At 38.8% G+C, this 23,561-nt stretch overlaps 1 protein-coding gene across 3 annotated transcripts in view; it reads right to left on the bottom strand.

Annotated features, from left to right (window-relative positions):
• LOC126194750 (vacuolar protein sorting-associated protein 35) overlaps window positions 1-23,561 on the bottom strand; it is a 109,339-nt gene that overhangs the window by 65,725 nt on the left and 20,053 nt on the right. For all 3 annotated transcript variants that reach the window (XM_049933023.1, XM_049933025.1, XM_049933024.1), the window contains 4 exons: window positions 19,817-20,015; window positions 19,405-19,599; window positions 12,592-12,675; window positions 6,469-6,681 (listed from right to left, as the gene is read on the bottom strand). In XM_049933023.1, coding sequence (XP_049788980.1) covers window positions 6,469-6,681; window positions 12,592-12,675; window positions 19,405-19,599; window positions 19,817-20,015 — 691 coding nt within the window. The remainder of the gene's footprint in view (window positions 1-6,468; window positions 6,682-12,591; window positions 12,676-19,404; window positions 19,600-19,816; window positions 20,016-23,561) is intronic.

Genomic DNA, 23,561 nt, shown 5'->3' with positions numbered 1-23,561 from the left:
TGAAGAGCAGCATGTTCGTGGTTCAGGAGGCATCAACGTGTGTTGTTATTATGTGCAGCGATAAATAGCAAAAATATGTTTAACATTACAGTTATCTGGAACAAACTGTGTGTAAATCAAACAACATTGGGCAACAGGGATCAACCAAATGAGGCAGCGCAGTTGTCATGTCATGAGCTCATATTCGGGAGGATGGAGTTTGCTCTGCCTGGCGATCCAGATTAAGATTTTCCTAAATCACTTCTAGCTATTTATTTTCATAGTAATTAATGACAAATCCTAAGTAGGTAGGTAGCTTCGTGTTCCACTTTTAGTTATGCAAAGTGCAAAGTTGCCACAACTATGTTGTTCTGTAAGTCCCAAAAGGTGCTGTTTCCAGTTTTGATCCTAATTAATATGGACAGCTAAAAATGTGGAAGATTCCACCCTAGTTATTATTTCCCCACCATGAGTCACGCTTATAATTGGTGTAGTGCCTCTAGATGTGCAGAGAGAACATGTGTGTTTTTAAAACAGAGCGAGAGACCATTCGCAGAAACCAGTCAGATACTTTTAAGAACATTGTTTACTATTTCTTCTGTTGATTTATGTATGTTTGGAATGATTAACTAATTCTGCATTTGTGTATTGGACAGAAGGTCACTTACATATATGGGAAACAATAAGGGACCTAAGACTTAGCCTTCTGGAGCTCAGTAAATGATTTCTCTCCTGTCAGAAGAATCTCCCCAGCTATACATTACATTGTTGAATTATTAAGTTCAACTTATTGCATTCTTTTAGTTATGTCTGGCATTATCCTTTGGTTGCCTATACCATAAATGGCCTAACACATTAGTTTATCTACACGAATATTGTGATTCAGGAAGTGAGATGTCTTACATAGGTCACAGAAAATACCAACCATTCCTATTTTGTTATTTAGTGCTCATAAAACTTGTGGAATCAATGCGCAAATGGCATTTTCAGTTGAGCAACGCTTCTGAAATCCAAATTTTGATTTACTGAGGAAATCATTGTTGCCCAGGTAGGATTCTATTCTAGAATACATAGCCTTCTCAAAAATTTTGGAAAATATTGTCAGTAGTGAAATAGGTTGGTAGTTGTTGACATCTCCCCTATCACCTTTCTTGTAGAGGGCTCTAACAGTGGCATATTTTCATCTCTCTGGCATAGCATTAGATATTACATTTCAGACAGGACTTGTTATATGGGAACAAATCTTTAGTACTGTGTTTGTAATATTATCAATACAAGATGAGCTTTTATTTTTGAGAGTGTGTGTATATTATTTCCAGGAGGAGGAATTTGTGACACATTCATATGACTGAATTTTATGAGATATGCTGTTCAACATATTGCTTTGATATTTCTCTTTAACAGTTTGTCCCCACATTTTCTACTAGGTTTAATAAATGCTTATTAAACATATCTGCTACCTGTGTGTAATTATTTTTAGTCCATCCATCTAAATAGTGACGAAATTCTGTACTGTGATCTTCCATTCTGTCTCTCATTTTACTGCATTCCTTCTAGACAAAGTCTGTTCTTGGAGTCAGGGATTTCTGATATAATGTGCATGTTCCTCCTTTTTTAAATAACTTTTTTATTGCTTTTTAGTAGTTTTTGTAGTGTGAAGCTACTGCACGGTCTCTACTCATTCTTGTCAACAGACAGATTTCCATTTTCCTTTCACAAGATACTTTAAACCCTCAAGTGATCCATGGTTTTGTACATGGCTTTTTAATGCCCCTTCTGATTAGCTTGTGCAGAAAGCCAATTTTAAACAATGATATGAATTTATCATTGAACAGATCAAATTTTGTCAGCCTTTGGTTCATTATAAATTTCATCCCAGGTCATCTCTTGTAAACTATTCTTAAAATCATTTATTATAGTAGATTTCCACTGAGAAGTGTCAATACCCATAAGGCAGTAGCTTATTTAACCTAACTAACTTTGCATCATGATCAGAGAGGGTATTGTTAAACAGTATACAGTTATTTTCCTACTCTGGGCTTCATCCCTGGAAACATCAATTAGGATCCTATTACCTTCATCCACCTGCATTGCAAACCTAATTAATGAGATTAAATGTTATCCAAATAAGGTTTCTAGATAGTCTCTCCTATCTGAATACCATAAAAAACTTATATTGAAATCACCACAGACCATTAGTTGCATGCTGCAGTTTGACTGATAGGTTAGTAAGAAATTGTTATGCATCTTCAACAGCTGAAAAAATACTTAGTAACAAAAGTGAACTATTTTACAGTAATTAATACAAAAGCATACACTTGTATGTGCTGAAACTACAAGATCTACGTGTTCCAATGTTTTTGAGCTTGTGTTCTGTCTTTGTGTATGTAAAAACTCCTCCCCATATTAATTCTGCGTAAGATCCTGAAATGTAAACATTATATTTAACTTCTCAACTCTGTGCTTATGTGGTAGTCAATAGGCATAGGAGGTCATTGTTTCATAACTCTCTTAAATTTCCCAAACAGACAAGAAACTCTTATACCTTATTACTCCATCCTCTTTTATTGTGATGAAATAAGCTAACCTTACTTTTCCGTGCATTCTTCATTATTTTCCCTGCTCCACCTACTATTATAAGCTGATCCTCTTTGTCAAAACATTTAAGCAGTTTCCCCATGTCCTCTGTTACCTGGCTAAGATAGCACATAGCTTCACAATACTTGTGACCTGGTACCCTGTGCCATCTGGCCTACATCCTTGTCACAGCTACTACCTATCAACAACACACTCTTCTTCCTGCTGTCTTTGGTACCAACCTACACACAGTATTTTTACTAGAAGCCTGCTGCATGCTTCCATGATCTACAGCCGAATGAGACTTTTCCCCTCCTGCTTCATGTAAGAATTCACTGTTATTAGATACTATAAGCTCAAACATACTTTTACTATTTCCCCTTTCAACCTAACTAGTAAAAAATTCAAACACAGGGTATGTCCAGAAAGCAATGTGTCTGATTTTTTTGGGACACTATTATACACCGTAGAGTGCTTGGGCTGGTTCAGGAGGGTAAGGAGGACCCTTAGCTTTCCAGCAGTAAGCCACTAAATTGCCTCTGTGCTCTTGGAGGGTTAGAATGTCTTCTTCCGAGAACTTCTACATGTTAAACTTAAGATCACGAAAGCTTTACAGCAACACTATGAGACAAGTTTTGCAGGAGGATCAAAAATAGCTACAGGTTGCCCAGATGTTTAGAGGTGGCCAGCATGAGGTCGTTGACAATTTCTGTCCAGGGCACCCGTCAACATCATTTGACTCGCATGCAACGGTTACTGACTTCAGAGTGAATGAGTGTTCGTTTGATGTTGAAATTATTTTGACTTGCCGAAAATGGCTGTTCATGAGATTGTATCAGATGACTTGGCCACGTGGAAGTTTTGCGCAAAACTTGTGCCCAGAGTTTTGACTGATGCGTTAAAGCAATACCAAGTGGAGGTGTGTGAAGAACTCGTGCAGCTCTGTGAAGATGATCCCAATTTCCTGGACAATGCAGTCATTGGGGATGAATCAGAGGTCTTTCAGTAAATACTGGAGGAAGTTTATACACTTTTATACACAACATAGCTAAAAATAGTTTTCATCATTTCAAGTCAGTGTAGCTGAACAACTGTCAAAACTTGGTAACTGACACAACCAATATTTCTTTGTGTCAGTTACTAAGTTTTAATGGCATAATGCCATTGTTTTATGACCACTGTTCAATTGTACTGGCCACAAATCATGAAAAGCTATTTTTAACTGTCATGTACCATTGTTAACATTGTAAGAAACATTTTAACACGATTTGAATCTGTAATGGGCATGAACACTAATCATGACTGTTTTATGGTCTGAAGATGACTAAATTGACTAAATAAACATGATTTCATATGCAATCTTGTCTTTATTGGTTTTCAGTCCCTAATGTAAAACATGAGTATATCAATTTCAGATTAAAACACTTACATAAAAAGGTTAAGGCTATGTAAAACTGTAATGTTTCAAAATATGTTGAGTGTTGCACACTTCAGTGACAAGATTACAGACCAGTAACATTTTACCAAAAAATACCTTACTGTAATACTTACCAACTGCTAACAGTAATAAATGCAGTCATAGGCTGAAATGTTGGGGGAAAAGGTAGCAGAGGAAAGATCGACAAGTTGCACAGAGAAGGCCTGTGTGTGTTGTGGTGTAAGTTTTTAAGTAGCTCTTCCTTTCTAATAGTGATGAAAGCATCATGTAAATGTTCGTCCAATTTAAATGGCAGACATTACAAGAGAGACATTGTGTAACACACTGTGTATCACTGCTTAAATCTGAAGAATGTAAAGAATGTACATTCCTGGAAGAGGCAACCAATATATTGCTTCATACTACATATAAGAGTGATGGATCAAGAAGTAATGCCTTCTGTGTCATAAAAAGTTAAATAATGAACCTATAAAAGCAGAATTAGTACAAATCATAGTGTACACATTTGCACCATCATTGAACCCAGTCATAAAAACCAGTTTGGAAAAATCTACCGTTTTGCTTTTTGACCCATGATTTTAAAAACCCAGGTTTTGCTGCTGATTATGAACTATAACACTTCTAAAGGTTAGACTCATTACAATGTTGACACATACATTTAAACAATATTTCTTCCTACGCTTCATACATGTACGGAATGGGAAGCTGCTTTAATAACTGGTACAACAGGAAGTGCTCTCTGCCAGAGAATGGATGTAGATGTGCACTGTACTGACTGTGTGTGTAATAATGTGGACATAGACTCCTGAAAGTGCAACCGTGGTGAAATACCTAACGACAAGAAACGTATTTCAGCTCATTAGCTTCATTATATTTGAAAGGTAATAGACAATACATGAAAAATACTTTGTGAAATGTATGTACCACTAACAGTAAATAAGAAAGATATGTACAAGGGTTCTACAAAAACACTGCAGTTTGACAAACACACTACTACCTGAAAGTCAAAACAAAAAATAAGAATAAAAAGGACTGTGATCTCTCACATGTTTGTGGATAATTTTTGATGCAGAATGAAGTCAGACCTGCTCCCCTCCTCCATTTTATGAATATATTTCAGCTACCACCATATATCACGTACCTCCAGATATATACGTCAAAATGGTTGAACTTTTGTGAAGACCAGGCTTCCAGAGAACAACAAAGACATAAGAGAGGAACATATGACGGTCTGCCATACCTGAATGTGCATAATGTAGCTCTCTTTAAGGTTTAAGTATTCGTCCATTTTCGAGTTAGTACATTCTATTCCTGGAGCGATTCTGAAAAGTCTGCAAAATATGCATCTTTGACTGCTATAGTCTCTTCACTGAATTCAATATTTGTCCATCTATAAATTTCTTTACATGTAGAAAAAGGTAGAAAGTAGAAGGCGCAAAATCTGATGAATAATGTTGATGTTCCAATTTCAAACAGTCGGTATATCCATTGTTGAAGTGCATTTCATTGTCTTGATAAAATATGAATTTTTCCCCTTTCTTTTGTAACTTAGTCCCCTTTAAATATGTTTATTCATATCATTTGTCTAGACGATTTGTGTAGTATCTGCCACTAACTGTTTAATTCTTTGCAAGGTAATCAATGCAACAAACTTTTTGCACCCCAGGAAATGATGGCCATAAACTTTTTGGTGTATTTAACAATTTTGGGACTCATTTTGTATGAGGTTACCACACAACTAATTAATCATGTAAAATGTGCAGTGCTCCTTCTGATATCCTAGAGTGTCACCTATCTCAAACACCTCTTATCACCAGCTGTCCAACACCATATTGTGCATTTCTCAATGTTTTTATTTATTGTGACAGTTTAGGGACATCCTTCACACAGATCATTTTTAAGCAAAAAAAATTCCATGTTGAATTCAAATGTTCATTTTGGAAATGATTAAATACAAGGAGTGGACTGTTTACACAGCTTGTGGATGAATTTACATTGGCAATCAAGTGTCCAAAACAAAGAATTCTACGATGATGCATTACAGTATTTTAGTTCATCCTTTTAAACGAAACACACAGAATACAACTATTTTATTAAGTTGTATGAATGGAACAATTCTGCTGGTCAAGTTGAGACTTGACTTACGTTATTGCAAAACATGTACCAACACAACGTAAACCAAATTCCATTCAGGTCAACACCTTCTCTGTGCTAGACCGAGAAATTTCCAGCTCACCCATGCAGCTTAACCCTAGCACCTAGTACATAGCAAGATAAGGGAAACACGTTGACCTAAAGGGAATATACTGTAATTAGCAGCTAATTCTATTTTCTTTTTGGCAAATTATCATTTACACAAAATACCTCTAAAATTTTCAGTTGTAGGCTACTTCTTATTGCAGATATGATTTAAAACAGCACACTAAAATAATCTCTTTGTGAATTTTGAGTATGTTTCAAAACACAATACTGACCTGTATGATAGTTGCAACCTGATCAGAGAACACATCAAATAGCTGCACATCATTGGGCAATGCAGCCTCTCCTTCACTCGCACGTTGTGAGAATGTTGATAATCTGTCAATCAGTGATATTATAATATTCTTTACATTAACACCTGGCTGGAGTTCTGCACAAGATTTGAGGAATGGGTGCAGAGTTTGAAGGTGAAACTCATCTGGAAACACCTAATAAATACAAAGCGATGAATTAGTCGCTTGCACAAGGATGCTGACTTATAAATTGGTTAATGTGCTTATAAATGCTTATACACAAAAAATATATATAAATAAATGTGCACAACATTTAAATACTTTGTCAGCTAAACTTATCTGTAGTAATATGGCTGTACCTAGAAGACAAGTTACAAAAAGGCAAACCTATTTTATAGTATAAACGTAGAGAAAGTTTTGAGAATTTTGATTGGAGTACACTCTTTGGAATTTTAAAGGCACCAGGGGTAATATATAGGGAACAAAAGGTTACTTACAGTTCGTACAGAAACCAGACGGCAGTTATGAGAGCTGGACAGGAAATGGAAGCAGTGGCTGAGAAGGGGGCCAATGTTATTCAACCCATACGTTGAGCAAACAGTAAAGGAAACCATAGAAAAATTTGATCAAGGTTAAGGGAGAAGAAATAAAAGCTTTTTCCCAATGACACTGTCATTCTGTCAGAGAGAGCAAAGGACTGAATAGCAGCTGAATGGAATGGAGACTGTCTTACAAGGAAGATATAATGTTCATTAAATACATCATAATTCAAAAACAGCCTGTTTTGAGTTATAAATACCAGTGTAATAGGCCTTCCATGCACTTTTAATTGGTAGAATGTCATAATCCGTAATTCAAAAATGTAGCCACAGAGGACAGCTGTGTGGTTTTTACCCTTCCCTTCTTTGCATACCACTTGAGTTTTTGGCCTTGGCACTGTGTGGAATATGTACTACTGTGGTTAATAAAGAGTGACCTATTTTGAGCCATGACACCATTGTTATGAGGTAGGTAAGTATGTTATGTCATAGAATTTTGCATGCATAACACATTATTTAGACACAGTGCAATATGGACTGTACGTCTGCCCATATTATACAAAATATGACATTCTTGCCCCCAGGAAACATATTTTATTTGTACTATTTCAACTTTTGACATTATTCCTACAAATTACAGAAATAATTTTAGGTATAAATTTAATACTTAATAATATTATGCTGCTTTAGTGACAAAGAAGTCTTGTTTTTAGGATATGTCATTGGATTATTTTTAGTTACGACATTGTTGCTACAATTGGTTGCATCCAGTGCTGGGATAGGTCAAGATTATTTCTGTAGATCATCATCATCATCTCATTATAGAGTGCTGATTCAGCTAGCCCTTACTGATATTAAATTAAGAGAAACAACAGAACTTCATCTTCTAGTTTTTTGTATTCTGAAGATTGCAACAACTTGCTCTGTGACAAAATGTATTTTCCCAAAGATGAGTGTGGAAATAATAGTGATGATGGTTCTGATATTGCTACTGATGTGGCTGGAAATCTTTGTAAGAGAAGCCTTTTGAAAAAAAGGAAGAAATGTTGGACAGGCATACAAAACACTCGCACAAAGTAAAGGTGTGACCCCAGAGGGAAATTAAAGCAGGATGTAAAGAAAATTGCAAGCTTCAGTACGCATCAAAGTGCAGTAATGAGTGCAAACTGCAACTGTCTTTGGCATACTGGTCATTAGGTGATAAAGAACTCGAGAGGCAATTCATTGCCAGTTCAATGGAGCATATTGTTCCTAGATTTTGCTATACTCATTTTGTAGGCAACAGAACTCCACAAAAACTTAGTATGGCATTTTATGTTTCCCTGAATAGTGAACATGTTTGTGTTTGTAAAATGTGTGTGTGTGGTTTTCTTTAGACACTTAAGATATCAATGGTCAGCCAGTCCCAAACAGTTTTGGAAGAACATAATAATGTAGGAGAGACTTCTTAAGCTGGATCAGAGGATAACATGGGAAACAGAAAACACTGTAGCCACGTATGTACGCAAGTAAACTGTAGCATTTTGAAGCTATTCCTAAAATTGAAGCCCCCCCCCCCCCCCCCCCCCCCCGAGTTAATACTTCAAGGCATTTTATAGATGGAAATAGGTCACTTGCTGATATTCACTGAGATCATATTGCAATCTGAGAAGCAAAAATGGAGCCATATTGATGTTATGCAGTGTTTCATCACATGTTTTTATGTAAGATTATAATTTCTCTCTTTTTGTGTCTACGTAGGCTCTATGTGTAACATGCACATTGCCTACGAGAAGTCTAATTATCAAGAAAAGAAACTGCTGAAAGTGAACTATGATGGATGTTTGGATGAGAATAGTTTGTCCACAGCAAAATAGAAAAATGATAAAGAAAACTTCGGTGGTACAGTGGCAGTACATGACGTCCAGACTGCTGCATAGTTGCCAAAGGGAGACGTTTCTGCATTTTATTTGTGAGCTCAAGACAATGCATATTGACTGCTGTGTTCAGTATGAGCCCAATAGTCATTGTGGAGTGAATGATAGAAAGCTGTATTCTTATGCAGTTCTTTTTCTTGGAATAAAATCCATAACCCACAAAAATCTTATAAAAGTTGACACGTAGAATGAAGGAGGCTCATCTTGCTCTTTGACTGAGACAAGTGAAGCACCAATTGAGAGCTGGACCATCTATACCACACCACTGAATGGTTTATAGCTGCTATTTGATCTGCTAAGAAACATGGCAAACCTTTTATGTGTACAAATTAAATAACAAGAATTTTTTATGATGTGAAACATGTTGCTTCTGTGGTCAGTTCTCTTAAGCTGAAATATTTGAAAGTGACAGATGTGAAAGTTATCAGAGTTACCACCAATTGTTCACTTTCTGTGTTTTTTAAGAATTCCTACAGCAAATATTTACAAGCAGTAACTGTGTTGTGAAAAGAAAGACTTAGTTTCTATGAAGAAAGAATGCCTTCATGATTTACTGGCAAAGAAATTTATCTCAAAGACTTACACTCACTTTTAGATGTCTTCATAAAAAAAGTGATATGTTAACAAGCAATGAAATCATCTTCAAATTACTGATGATGGTCGTTTCTGAAAGTATTTGTATGGAGTGTAGCCATGTATGGAAGTGAAACATGGACGATAAATAGTTTGGACAAGAAGAGAACAGAAGCTTTTGAAATGTGGTGCTACAGAAGAATGCTGAAGATAAGATGGGTAGATCACATAACTAATGAGGAGGTATTGAATAGAACAGGAGAGAAGAAAAATATGTGGCACAACTTGACTAGAAGAAGGGATCGGTTGGTAGGGCACATTCTGAGGCATCAAGGAATCACCAATTTAGTATTGGAGGGCAGCGTGGAGGGTAAAAATCGTAGAGGGAGACCAAGAGATGAATACACTAAACAGGTTCAGAAGGATGTAGGTTGCAGTAGGTACTGGGAGATGATGAAGCTTGCACAGGATAGAGTAGCATGGAGAGCTGCATCAAACCAGTCTCTGGACTGAAGACCACAACAACAACAACAACAACAACAACAACAACAGTCCACAGCTGATGCTTATGTTTTGTTGCACTTGATGGTACTATTTCACTGTGTAACATTTCATCGTGGCCTTTCCCTTATTTTATTTTGTTTGCGTAAGGAGACATGGACATTGGTGACAACTATCACCAACATTAATTTGGGACAAGAATGCCACATTTCGATTTGAGTTGTATATTAAGCAGAATTTTTGTAACAACAATGACAAAATTGTGCATGTGGGCTACTTCATAAATTCAATACTCATTATTACTGCAATGGTTTATATTGTCAAATAGTCAAACTTGGTACTTGCATATATATGTCTTGAAATGGCAGCCCTTGATAAACTTTCAAATGCTCTTTCTTAAAAATGACTGTTTTTGAGTTATGACAATGAATTAAATGAGCAATAAGAGACCAAAACATGTAAAACAAGGGCAGTGGAATATAGCTGAATTAAATCGGATGAAGCTGAGAGACATTAGGAAATGAGACACTAAAACTAGTAGATGAGTTTTGATATTTGTTCAGCAAAAAACTGATGGTGGTTGAAGTAGACACAATATACGGTGCAACGTAGGTTGGCAATGGCAAGAAAAGTGTTTCTAAAGAAGAGAAATTTGTTAACACTGGATACAAATTTAAGTGCTAGAAAGCACTTTCTAAAAGTATCTGTCTGGAATGCAGCCTTCTATGGAAGTGAAATGTAGACAAGACGCAGTTCAGACAAGAGAATAGAAGCTTGTGAAATATGAAGAATGATGATTAAATGGGTAGACTGAATAACAAATGAGATGATACGGAATAAAACTGGGGAAAAAATAAATCTACGGCACACCTTGACTAAAAAAAAGGGATAAGTTGATGAAACACATCTTGAGGGATCAAGAAATAGCCAATTTGGTAATGGAGGGAAGTGTCCAGATTAAATATTGTAGAGGGAGACCAAGGCCTGAATACACCAAGGTGGTTCAAAAAGAGGTAGGCTACAGCGGTTGTGCAAAGGTGAAGAGGTTTGCACAGGATAGATAGCATGTAGAGTGTTGCATCAAACTAGACTTTGGACTGAAGACCACAGCATGTTCGAATTAACTTTTTAAGTCCCTTTCCCTTTTTATTAAGAATAACATATGTAAATGATATGTGGCTGAAACAACTAACTATTCTCAGTCTTAAATATAGTATTTTATGCAAAACTATTTGTTAGCACCATGAGAAAGATAATATAGGCAAAGGGCGAGCACCACAGTGGGGAAAGACATCCACTAAAAAATGAGGCCAACAATTATAGATAAAGCATTCCGATATTTGGTGTCTGCATATATACAAGTGTTCATAATAAATTATGAATCACTACCAACAAAAACCTTAATCTACACTCCAGTTCTCCTCTGGCTATCTAATCTCAAAGGTCAAGGTAATATGGAGATTTAATGTTCCAAAAGCAGAGCAGACATCTGCATTATTTCTTCTGTACACAGTTAATTCTCTCTATACAAGGCATTATTTACAACTAAAGATTTTAATGTCACAGGATGATCACCAAGGAGCTATTGTGGAAGCGCTATATGGCAGAGATTTTAAAGCTTAGTTACAGCTATTGGATTTTCCACAGCAATGTTAACTTACACAGAAGTGTTATGTTCCATAGTAAAGCTCTAAAAAACTATTATTGTTACCCAAAGCATAATAAATTGGTGACTGTACTGACATACACTTTAACATGTCAAAATATATCTAAAAACAAAGATGATGTGACTTACCAAACGAAAGCGCTGGCAGGTTGATAGACACACAAACAAACACAAACATACACACAAAATTCAAGCTTTCGCAACCAACGGTTGCTTCATCAGGAAAGAGGGAAGGAGAGGGAAAGACGAAAGGATGTGGGTTTTAAGGGAGAGGGTAAGGAGTCATTCCAATCCCAGGAGTGGAAAGACTTACCTTAGGGGGAAAAAATGACAGGTATACATTCGTACACACACACATATCCATCTGCACATACACAGACACAAGCAGACATGAAAAATGTCAGCTTGTGTCTGTGTATGTGTGGATGGATATGTGTGTGTGTGTGTGTGCGTGTGCGTGTGCGTGTGCGTGTGCGTGTGGTCGCGCGTGTGCGAGTGTATACCTGTCCTTTTTTCCCCCTAACGTAAGTCTTTCCGCTCCTGGGATTGGAATGACTCCTTACCCTCTCCCTTAAAACCTACATCCTTTCGTCTTTCCCTCTCCTTCCCTCTTTCCTGACGAAGCAACCGTTGGTTGCGAAAGCTTGAATTTTGTGTATATGTTTGTGTTTGTTTGTGTGTCTATCAACCTGCCAGTGCTTTCGTTTGGTAAGTGACATCATCTTTGTTTTTAGATATATTTTTCCCACGTGGAATGTTTCCCCCTATTATATTAACATGTCAAAAGTTACAATTGGTTATTAAATTTTTATCAGAAGCATTAATATACTATTACGAACAGTAGAGATCTTCACAATTACAAAAATTAACTTTCTCGTGTGGTCCTGTAGATTTAAGTGTTCGTTCTTACCTGTATGATGCATTCCATCAGGTATTCCTGAGCAATAGCATCCCTACAACTAACAACTTGCTCGAGAATTCCTGGTAGCACAAGCTGAAACAGGAAAACACAAATATCAAGCATTTCTACAAGTAAGTGTTATTTATATACAGTGATCTAAGTTTTAAAAGGTATGAGTAATAAAGATAACAATGATACCTTCATTTAAAAAGGAAGACTGACGTCAAGAATTTACACAAATGTAGTATTTTACTGCAGAGTGATAGGTACAGGGTATCTTGCACAAAGAAGAAAAACTATGTTTACTGCTAATGCTATTACCACCACCGCCTTTGCTTTTAGAACCAGGGACAATCCAGTTACTGTTAGCATGACAATTAATAATAGTTGATAATAATAATAATAATAATAATAATAATAATAAAAAAGGGGGGGGGGGGAGAGAGAGAGAGAGAGAAAAGAAAAGAAAAGTATTTGTATATTTGCAGAAGGCCTTTGATATTGTGGAATGGATAAAATGCTTTCCACTCTTATGATACTGTCGTGTTAACTACAGGGATTTTGACTACCGTGCACTTAGTGTTTGCAGCTCTCATGTCACATGCTGATGTTGGTTATTTGTTAATGTTGATCATCGTCAATTGGATGATTGGATACAATAACCAATGAGAATTGCTGAATCTAATTATTTCTTTCAGCAGAAGGTGCGAATTTATTACATTTGTTTTTGATATGGAGAGTGCCAGAATAACTTTTACTGATCTGGTTATTATAAATTTTAAGGTTGGTTACCAATTTTCGAATTTCTTTGTTGATTAGGGGGAGGAAAAAAAAAAAAACATAATATATGACTGATTTGCAGTGAAGCTTGATGTCTAGGTTACATTGGAATATCAACAATATTATGAAAAGAACAGACTGCTACTCGCCATAAAGATGATATGTTGAGTTGCAGACAGGCACAATGATAAAACTGTTACAAATAAGCTATCGGCCCAAAGCCTTCTTCAGAAAAGAAACACACACACACACACACACACACAAGCAAGCAAGCAAGCAAGCAAGCACATCTCTTACAAACATGACCACTATCTCCAGCCGCCTCGGCCAGAATGCATCTGATATGGCAGAGAAGTGGGAGGGATAGCAGGGAACAAGTGAAGGGAGAAGAATCGGAGCTGCCTGGCAGAGCATGGGTGCACTGGCAGTGAGCAGCACTCAATGAGGGCGAGGGGAGGCAGCAAATTGTGGGAGGTGACAGGACCGAGGGCAGGGAGGCCAGAAACTGTTGGATGGAGGGTGTCACATCCTATACCAGCTCTGCTGCAATCATTGCTTAACTTTTTATACTGGTATGCCAACTTACTTAAATCTTCATAACCTGCCACTGTACTAGCGGTAACTGATCTAACATTTGTGCCAGTCACTTGTGTTATAAAGGTGTTGCCAATCGCTGTGCCATGTTCTTCCTGTTTACATATCTCTGCATTTGAATATGCATGCCTATACCAGTTTCTTTGGTGCTTCAGTGAAGAAGTAACTGAACTACTATCCTCCTCTCCCAACCCCTACCCTTTCCCCCTCACATTTTGACGTAAGCTCATTTGGTCTTCCATTGTACATTCCCTATTTACTGAACTAGTTTCTGCTATTAAGAGAATCTCCTTCAAGCAGGGATATCTATCAAGTAACTTTATCTAGGATGAAGTCTAATCCTTTAAGAATTTATCATGAACTGATTCATTCATTACAATATAACTTTCAGCTTAATCTACCAACCCATTCCCTTTGTATTTAAGTATACAGGAAATTTAGTATAAGCTGGTGTGGGATTAAGCTAACAGTCACCAACAAAATATACAGTTTGTCAACAGTCTTCAGAACATTGTATTCCCCATACTAACTTGCATTACAGCTGTGTCAAATTGGGACTGAACATGCTGCCTGAATAAGTGCACTAAGTGAACATTACTGCTGAGAGTCTCCAAACCTTTCAGCCATCTATAACCTTGGTCCTCCTCTTGGCCATTTGCTTCATCTCCATTTCATATATCTTCTTCGGAATCCTCTTGTTTTCCATTCTCTATAAGTGCCCATACCATCTTGGCCTTGGTGTTTCTATCCTGCTCTGCAGAGGTTCCACTTTCACGGTTTCTCTTACCCTTTCATTCCTCATCCTCTCTCTTCTTGTTACTCCTTTCCAACTTCCAAGGAATCTCATTTCACATTCCTGTAATCTGCTTGGATCTCTCTCTTCACTAATCATCTTTCAGATGTGTAGGTCAAGTGTTGGGTCGTAGCAACTTTTATATATTACTTCCTTTCTTTTTTAGTGGGATGTTTTTGTTCCAAACCAGACTCCTGAAACTTTGCAGAAATGCTTCTGCCTGTCTGCCATGTTCACTGATCTCTCTCTCTCATTTCTTCCATTGACCTGTATCACACGTTTGTTTATCTCCAACCCTTATTCTGCTAGTTGGTTTATCTTTCTTTCGTATTGTAGTCAGGATCTTACCTTTGTTTATATTAAATTTCATTCCATACTGTCTCAGTTTCTTCCCAAGCATCCAACTGTTCCTGAAACTTAACTACTACTACTACTACTACTACTACTACTACTACTACTACCACCCCCCCCCCCCCTTACTACTAGTTTTCTCAGATCAAATCATCCACAAAACACTGCTTTAGTCTTGTCTTCTCCAGTTTTTTTTTTTTTTTGGAACCTTATTCAGTATATCATCTAAGAACACAATGAAGAGGAGAGGTGACAATGCTCTGCTCTGTTCCACACCACTTGTTTCCTGGAATAAATCTGGATTTGAATAATGTTCCCTAATAATGTTAAGATCTGCTGCATTCTTACTGTTTCAATTCTTGGAGGCTCTTCTCCAATGGACTCTCGCAACTTGCTAAACAAACTGTTAATGTTCCACATAGAGGCGAATGGACCTTTTCACACTTGCATTTGCACTCCTTTCCAAACTTTCCCCACAGCATCCAACTGTATCACCTTCCTTTATGCCTGAAAGGCACAGAGAGTGTATTCTTGCTTCTAAACCAGTGATTACTATTAAATATGTTTCATCTATTGGAGATGTCTCCACAAGGCACTCATTAGCCAACCTGTTACAGTCATTCTGATGAAACCACTAGCTACAAGTTTGTGCTGTACCCCACAATGCACGAGAGCCTAATTTTCCCGTTACTCACTTGAGGTAATATTTTATAGTATTTTTGTACAAAATAAGTAAGAGAAACTAAGCTGTGTAAACATACCAACAGTTTCACTGTAACTACTCACAGCAATCCTTTATAGGAATAAACAAACTGTACAGATAATCACAGGGGAAAAAACACCAATTTTCAGCAAAGAAATGCTGGCACACATGATAGAATTCACAGGTTCTCCAAGTAACGAAATGTGTGCTGAAATGTACGAACACAAACCAATAACTGCACTCTGAAGAAGCTCAGGCAAAGGCAATATTCACTTATCTGAAATATCACAAAACTAGAGACATAACAATCTTGCACACAATCTCAAATCCTTGCAAACATTACGAAGGGTAGGCAAACTTTTAACCACTATCTTAAGAAATGAAAGTTGTTTTATTAATTTTTTGTTTGTTAACAGGTACATGTCTGTAGCCTTGGTACACATTAAAATCACCACATCACAGGTGTCATTAGAGGGGCAAAAACAAAATGATACAGCACATCAATACATAAATCAATAATTCATTTTTTGCATATGAAAGAGTAAGTCCATGCTGAGTTGGCTGAAGTGCACAGAAATCATGCTTCACCATATGACACAGTGGTTATGTGGTGCAGATGCTTCCATTATGGTCAATTAAATCTGAATGATGATGAACCAGTAATCACAATGAAGGTCCTGGTACTTCAAGATTGGCTTATTGCATTAAAGCGATAGTGGAAAAAGTGAAAATCAGTCATAGATCAGTATTTTGCACAATATTTTGAACACAACAAAGATCATTACCCCCTTGGTTCTAAACCTGTCCAGACCTGCTCAAAACACCTGCCAAACATAGGCAGCAGTTACCTAATTACCAAAGCACATGTTGGGGATGTCAATACGACTCTGCAGAAAGTCAACTGCAGAAGCATGTGAGGCAAAGACCCAACCATAATTGGGTAAGGTGTTACTGAACGTTTCCTGGGACTGTCATGGTTTCGTAGGATGTTAAGATGATGTGTCACAGGCAGCTGTCCAAGGGGCATTTTTGCTCCAAGATAATATCCCCCCCCCCCCCCCCCCTCATTCTGCGCAGGGCAGTCACATATGCTGCATATTTGGGCTCTAAACTTTTGCCTCAACCCTTTATTTTCTTGACATGGCACCTATACCTGGTCCGCTGAAATATATCATTTGACAGCTCGCATGTAGTTGATTATGCTGTGATTGCGAAATTGCAATAGCTGCCATCGCACATGCCCACAGCTGACAGCTTTGAAGCATGTTTTGTAAATGTAGGTTACAATCAACATATATATAAACCATCACATAATAATGTATGTATACATAATGACAACAAAGAATATTTTTCCAACAATGGAAAGAACGACTACAGAGAAAGCATTTGACAGTACACAAAACTAGGAAATAAACAACACCCAAAGTTAATAACAATGTCTGAGACATCGTTCCAAATTGTAACCACAATAGCTGCACATGAAATGTTGTATAATAATGTAAATCTTGGTTGCAGAGAGAGACAGACTTAATTCTGTATACATTTACACTCACCAGTTTACCAAGTCAATGGCTCATCCAGTTCTCCTCCACTACCAACTGAATTTTTCACTGCCAGTATTTGGCTGGCAAGGGGAGGAGAGGCAGTGGCCTGAAGTTCCTGATCAAAAGACTTTCTGCCAATTTCCTGGTTTAAATACCAAACCTCTCCACAGTGTGCCTCAAAGTGAGAGCATGTGACACTGCTGATAGTGATCTGTCAGTCGGATGGAGATGTGCAGCATGGTGGACCCCCTTGTGCTATTTGCGAGGGGTAGGAGGCAATGTGCAGGCACTGGGTTCCGCCCTCTCCCTTCTCTCACATCATCATCCAACACAAAACAGTAGTACACCCCCCCCCCCCACACACACACACACACAGACCCACACCCCTAGTTGTACAAATACTGTAATGGAGCATGTTGTAAATAAATAAACAAAAGTTATCATCGGAAACAGCACCAACACTACCATAGTGGTTATTCATCAAAAGAAATCATTAACTGTTCATTCTAATGGTCTGTGCTTTTCTAATAAATTTACTAACAAAGTCTACACTTTCGCCCATGAGGTGGTGCCTACGGAAGCAAAACCTGATGTAATAGCCTTTCTACTTCCGTTATGGTAATAGACTTGTTATTATTTCTAATTTAAGTCTTAACATCACTCCAATCGGGTTGAAATGGGAGTGATAAGGTGGTAGACGAATTACAATATGACCTCCTTTCCTTGCAATTTCATCTACAACATATATACATATCGCAGGCTTATTTTGTTTTACAAGTGAAAATAACAGCAGCTTTGTCATGTTCATGTTGGCAGCAATGTCTCTCGCCTGCAACCATGGCAGCATAGTTTCCTTGTTGTCACAAGTTGTTGGAGTTTTGTCTAATATCACAGAATGGTAAAGTGCATTATCTATTACAACCATTGCTGTAACATTAAAAACCACTGGAGAAATAGTGGATGGTCCATATCTTCCTGGTAGTCACAGGTTTTTCTCGATCGAAAGTCTAAAAGGGCTTCACGCATAAAACCATTTGAAGAACCTGCATGGGCCACAACTTATCTGACTCCTCTTCCCGTTAGCTGATGACCACTGCTATTCAGAGAATCGCCTATCCAGCATTTATCAACTGCTTCTCCAGCTTGGGCGCAGGTTTCATCTAACCATCTAACTGAATGTATACCCTTCCCAACAATTTTATGTACGGAAATACTACAAGCCGCAATAACACAAGCTTTTTCGAGCAAAAGTTTCTGTCCAGCTAATTATTTTAAGTGACTGCTCACACTTTTTAGTTCTTTGATTGAGTCCTAGAGTTTTCGAGGTATGCTCTAAACCTTTATCAGCAGGAACTGATACATGGCCCTGAAAAGAAATATTCTTTTTCTAGCTCGTAAAACTCCTGCATCCTTCATAGCAATTCCCAAGCATGACTATTTAATGCCACAAATGGTAATAAACAAACAGTAGTTGAAGTGGTAACATAACACGACTATATAGAAGCAGGCAGTTGCACACTAACACACAATGTTTACACAGAAGCTGCCAACGTGGTAGTGTTGATGCCAGAACCAGATTTTGTAGCTGGGCTATAATTGGTTCAGAAGACGCAGTGCCTCACGTTTCTCATCTGTTTGTAAACCATACTGCCAACCTACGGTGCATATGTAGTGACTATGAAGTGACATGTTTCAGTGGTTCAGGTTTGATTTTTAACTTCTTCCTCTTTTGCCAGATAAAGAAACCACTGAGTGGCAGGCATTTTCAAAATCATGACAGGTGGTTATTGAGGTGGAACATTTCCTGAACAGGCCAAACCAAAACTTCTATAAACAAGGTCTCCACCAAGCCATCCACCATTCGGAAAAATGTATCGAAATTAAGGGTGAATGTGTAGGGAAGGATTAAAGCATTACCACATTTCATATTGACTGATTTCAGATGAGTAAAACTTTATGGCAACCCTCATAATTTATAAATATTTTCTGGGACTTTGCGCATTATAAACTAGTTCTTATAAATTTTGTTAATAAGATGTTCTCCAGTGATGCCTTACCTTGCGGTACTTATCAAGGTTGACTGTCTCCAGTTGTGAAAGGCGCACAAGGTTTGTCCCAACCAAAATTCTTAACTCCTCACGTTCCTTTTCTCGCCTCTCTCTATCCCTTGAATGTCCTTGATGTTGCATACGCACCCACAGTTTATTCATCTCAGCAAAGTTCATTAATACAAAATCAATTGAGTCTCGCACCTATAAATGCATCACAATTTCATGTTACTAAATATTACACAGTTCATATAAATAGGAAGTAGAAATTTACTTGTCTTCAGAATGAGCTAATTAGCAACAGAGTCACAGAAAACAAACTTTTATTTACAAAAGTCTTTTTTAACTGTCAGGAGAAAGTGTGTGTGTGTGTGTGTGTGTGTGTGTGTGTGTGTGTGTGTGTGTGTGTTCTCACTCTTACCGTTCCCTCAGCTTCATCATCTACGTCTGCAACATCGGGCAGCACATTACGTGTACACTGCAAAAGATAGTTGCGAAGGAAGAGACCACGTAGGGGATGCTGCACCCCGCGGCACATCTCCACCAAATCACGCAATAAATCACGCTTGCGGCATGTGCCAGTCTTTATGTAAACAAGACCTACAGTAATCAGCAGATACCTGAAACAGTATTTCCATTTCAGGGTTTCATCACTGGCAATAATATTATACCTGCAAGCCAGTTACAACTTTTATACACTACAGTAAATAAATAATACAATCACTATAACTATTCTTTCTTTGACAGATAAATATCTACACTGATGTCAATGCTATTGCTGCTAAAAACCTATGTTGTATAATTTACAACACAGTCAAATGAAAATGAGACAGACAAAAAAAGTGAGTAAACTATTTAGTGTTTCAAATGTAATTGCCAAAACTGTTAATACGTTTATCCAATTGTGAGACAAGATGATCAGTGTCTGCATGGAAAAATGTTTGTAGTTGCCCACAGAATCCTGACTGTATGCAGGTGTTCACATTTTCAGGGCTCCAAAAATTTGGAAATCGCATGGGGAGAGATTGAGACTGCATGGAGGATGTGTAAGAGCTTTTCAGCTTCTGCAGTGCACTCTAAACAATATTAGGGCAGGCCACATGTCGTCAAGGTTGTTTTGACTACACTGCTGAAGTTTCAGTGGGAGGTCCTTACACATCTTCCATACACTCCCAATCGGCCCCTGTGTGATTTCCATATTTTTAGAGCCCTCCAGAAAGACACCTGTGGCCTCATATTATTCAAGAGTCATCCTGTGGTATTTAATAACCAACATGATTGCCTGTGTCCATCACAGCACTGACCTCATGGGCCTCTTGAGGAAAATGGTATACAAAAAGTTTAAACACTAGGGCTGCAGACCTTGAGGTCAATGGCTAAAAAATTATCGAAGTTCCGAACTGAAATGAGTGGGGAAGAAATTACTCAGTATTTAAAGGTCAAGTTTAGAGTTGCACCATGAATTATTAGTGGCATTACAGTCACCCAGTAAAAGGGAGTGGGGGTGTAGCAGGGAGATCAACTCTATGATCTCTCAGTATGAAATCTATTCCTTAAGAGGGAGGCAGAGTTTTTTTTTGTTATGGTTTTAGGGCGCGAAACTGCTACGATCATTAGCGCCCGGTCTGTGACTTAGGAAAAGGTACACACACACACACACACACACATCCATCCACACATATACAGACACAAGCAGACATATTTAAAGACAAAGAGTGTGTGTGTGTGTATATATATATATATATATATATAAAGCGCTGGCAGGTCGATAGACACACAAACAAACACAAATATACACACAAAATTCAAGCTTTCGCAACAAACTGTTGCCTCATCAGGAAAGAGGGAAGGAGAGGGAAAGACGAAAGGATGTGGGTTTTAAGGGAGAGGGTAAGGAGTCATTCCAATCCCGGGAGCGGAAAGACTTACCTTAGGGGGAAAAAAGGACAGGTATACACTCGCACACACACACATATCCATCCACACATACAGACACAAGCAGACATATTTCACGTGGAATGTTTCCCTCTGATATATATAGGGAAACATTCCACGTGGGAAAAATATATCTAAAAACAAAGATGATGTGACTTACCAAATGAAAGCGCTGGCACGTCGATAGACACACAAACAAACACAAACATACACACAAAATTCAAGCTTTCGCAACAAACTGTTGCCTCATCAGGAAAGAGGGAAGGAGAGGGAAAGACGAAAGGATGTGGGTTTTAAGGGAGAGGGTAAGGAGACATTCCAGTCCCGGGAGCGGAAAGACTTAGAAGGGGTATACACTCGCGCACACACACACATATCCATCCGCACATACACAGACACAAGCAGACATTTGTAAAGGCAAAGAGTTTGGGCAGAGACGTCAGTCGAGGTGGAAGTACAGAGGCAAAGATGTTGTTGAAAGACAGGTGAGGTATGAGCGACGGCAAATTGAAATTAGCGGAGATTGAGGCCTGGCGGGTAACGAGAAGAGAGGATATATTGAAGGACAAGTTCCCATCTCCGGAGTTCTGACAGGTTGGTGTTAGTGGGAAGTATCCAGATAACCCGGACGGTGTAACACTGTGCCAAGATGTGCTGGCCGTGCACCAAGGCATGTTTAGCCACAGGGTGATCCTCATTACCAACACTGTCTGCCTGTGTCCATTCATGCGAATGGACAGTTTGTTGCTGGTCATTCCCACATAGAAAGCTTCACAGTGTAGGCAGGTCAGTTGGTAAATCACGTGGGTGCTTTCACACGTGGCTCTGCCTTTGATCGTGTACACCTTCCGGGTTACAGGACTGGAGTAGGTGGTGGTGGGAGGGCGCATGGGACAGGTTTTACACCGGGGGCGGTTACAAGGGTAGGAGCCAGAGGGTAGGGAAGGTGGTTTGGGGATTTCATAGGGATGAACTAAGAGGTTACGAAGGTTAGGTGGACGGCAGAAAGACACTCTTGGTGGAGTGGGGAGGATTTCATGAAGGATGGATCTCATTTCAGGGCAGGATTTGAGGAAGTCGTATCCCTGCTGGAGAGCCACATTCAGAGTCTGATCCAGTCCCAGAAAGTATCCTGTCACAAGTGGGGCACTTTTGGGGTTCTTCTGTGGGGGGTTCTGGGTTTGAGGGGATGAGGAAGTGGCTCTGGTTATTTGCTTCTGTACCAGGTCAGGAGGGTAGTTGCGGGATGCGAAAGCTGTTTTCAGGTTGTTGTTGTAATGGTTCAGGGCTTCCGGACTGGAGCAGATTCATTTGCCACGAAGACCTAGGCTGTAGGGAAGGGACCGTTTGATGCGGAATGGGTGGCAGCTGTCATAACGGAGGTACTGTTGCTTGTTGGTGGGTTTGATGTGGACGGACATGTGAAGCTGGCCATTGGACAGGTGGAGGTCAACGTCAAGGAAAGTGGCATGGGATATGGAGTAGGACCAGGTGAATCTGATGGAACCAAAGGAGTTGAGGTTGGAGAGGAAATTCTGGAGTTCTTCTTCACTGTGAGTCCAGATCATGAAGATGTCATCAATAAATCTGTACCAAACTTTGGGTTGGCAGGCCTGGGTAACCAAGAAGGCTTCCTCTAAGCGACCCATGAATAGGTTGGCGTACGAGGGAGCCATCCTGGTGCCCATGGCTGTTCCCTTTAATTGTTGGTATGTCTGGCCTTCGAAAGTGAAGAAGTTGTGGGTCAGGATGAAGCTGGCTAAGGTAATGAGGAAAGAGGTTTTTGGTAGGGTGGCAGGTGATCGGCGTGAAAGGAAGTGCTCCATCGCAGCTAGGCCCTGGACGTGCGGAATATTTGTGTATAAGGAAGTGGCATCAATGGTTACAAGGATGGTTTCCGGGGGTAACAGACTGGGTAGGGATTCCAGGCGTTCGAGAAAGTGGTTGGTGTCTTTGATGAAGGGTGGGAGACTGCATGTAATGGGTTGAAGGTGTTTATCTACGTAGGCAGAGATACGTTCTGTGGGGGCTTGGTAGCCAGCTACAATGGGACGGCCGGGATGATTGCGTTTGTGACTTTTAGGAAGAAGGTAGAAGGTAGGGGTGCGGGTTGTTGGTGGGGTCAGGAGGTTAATGGAGTCAGGTGAAAGGTTTTGTAGGGGGCCTAAGGTTCTGAGAATTCCTTGAAGCTCCACTTGAACATCTGGAATGGGATTACCTTGGCAAACTTT

Source organism: Schistocerca nitens, chromosome 7 (genome assembly GCF_023898315.1).
Source record: "Schistocerca nitens isolate TAMUIC-IGC-003100 chromosome 7, iqSchNite1.1, whole genome shotgun sequence".
In the NCBI taxonomy this organism is placed as follows: domain Eukaryota; kingdom Metazoa; phylum Arthropoda; class Insecta; order Orthoptera; family Acrididae; genus Schistocerca; species Schistocerca nitens.
The sequence above is the reverse complement of the archived record's forward strand: the minus strand, read 5'-3'. Positions and strand labels throughout refer to the sequence as shown.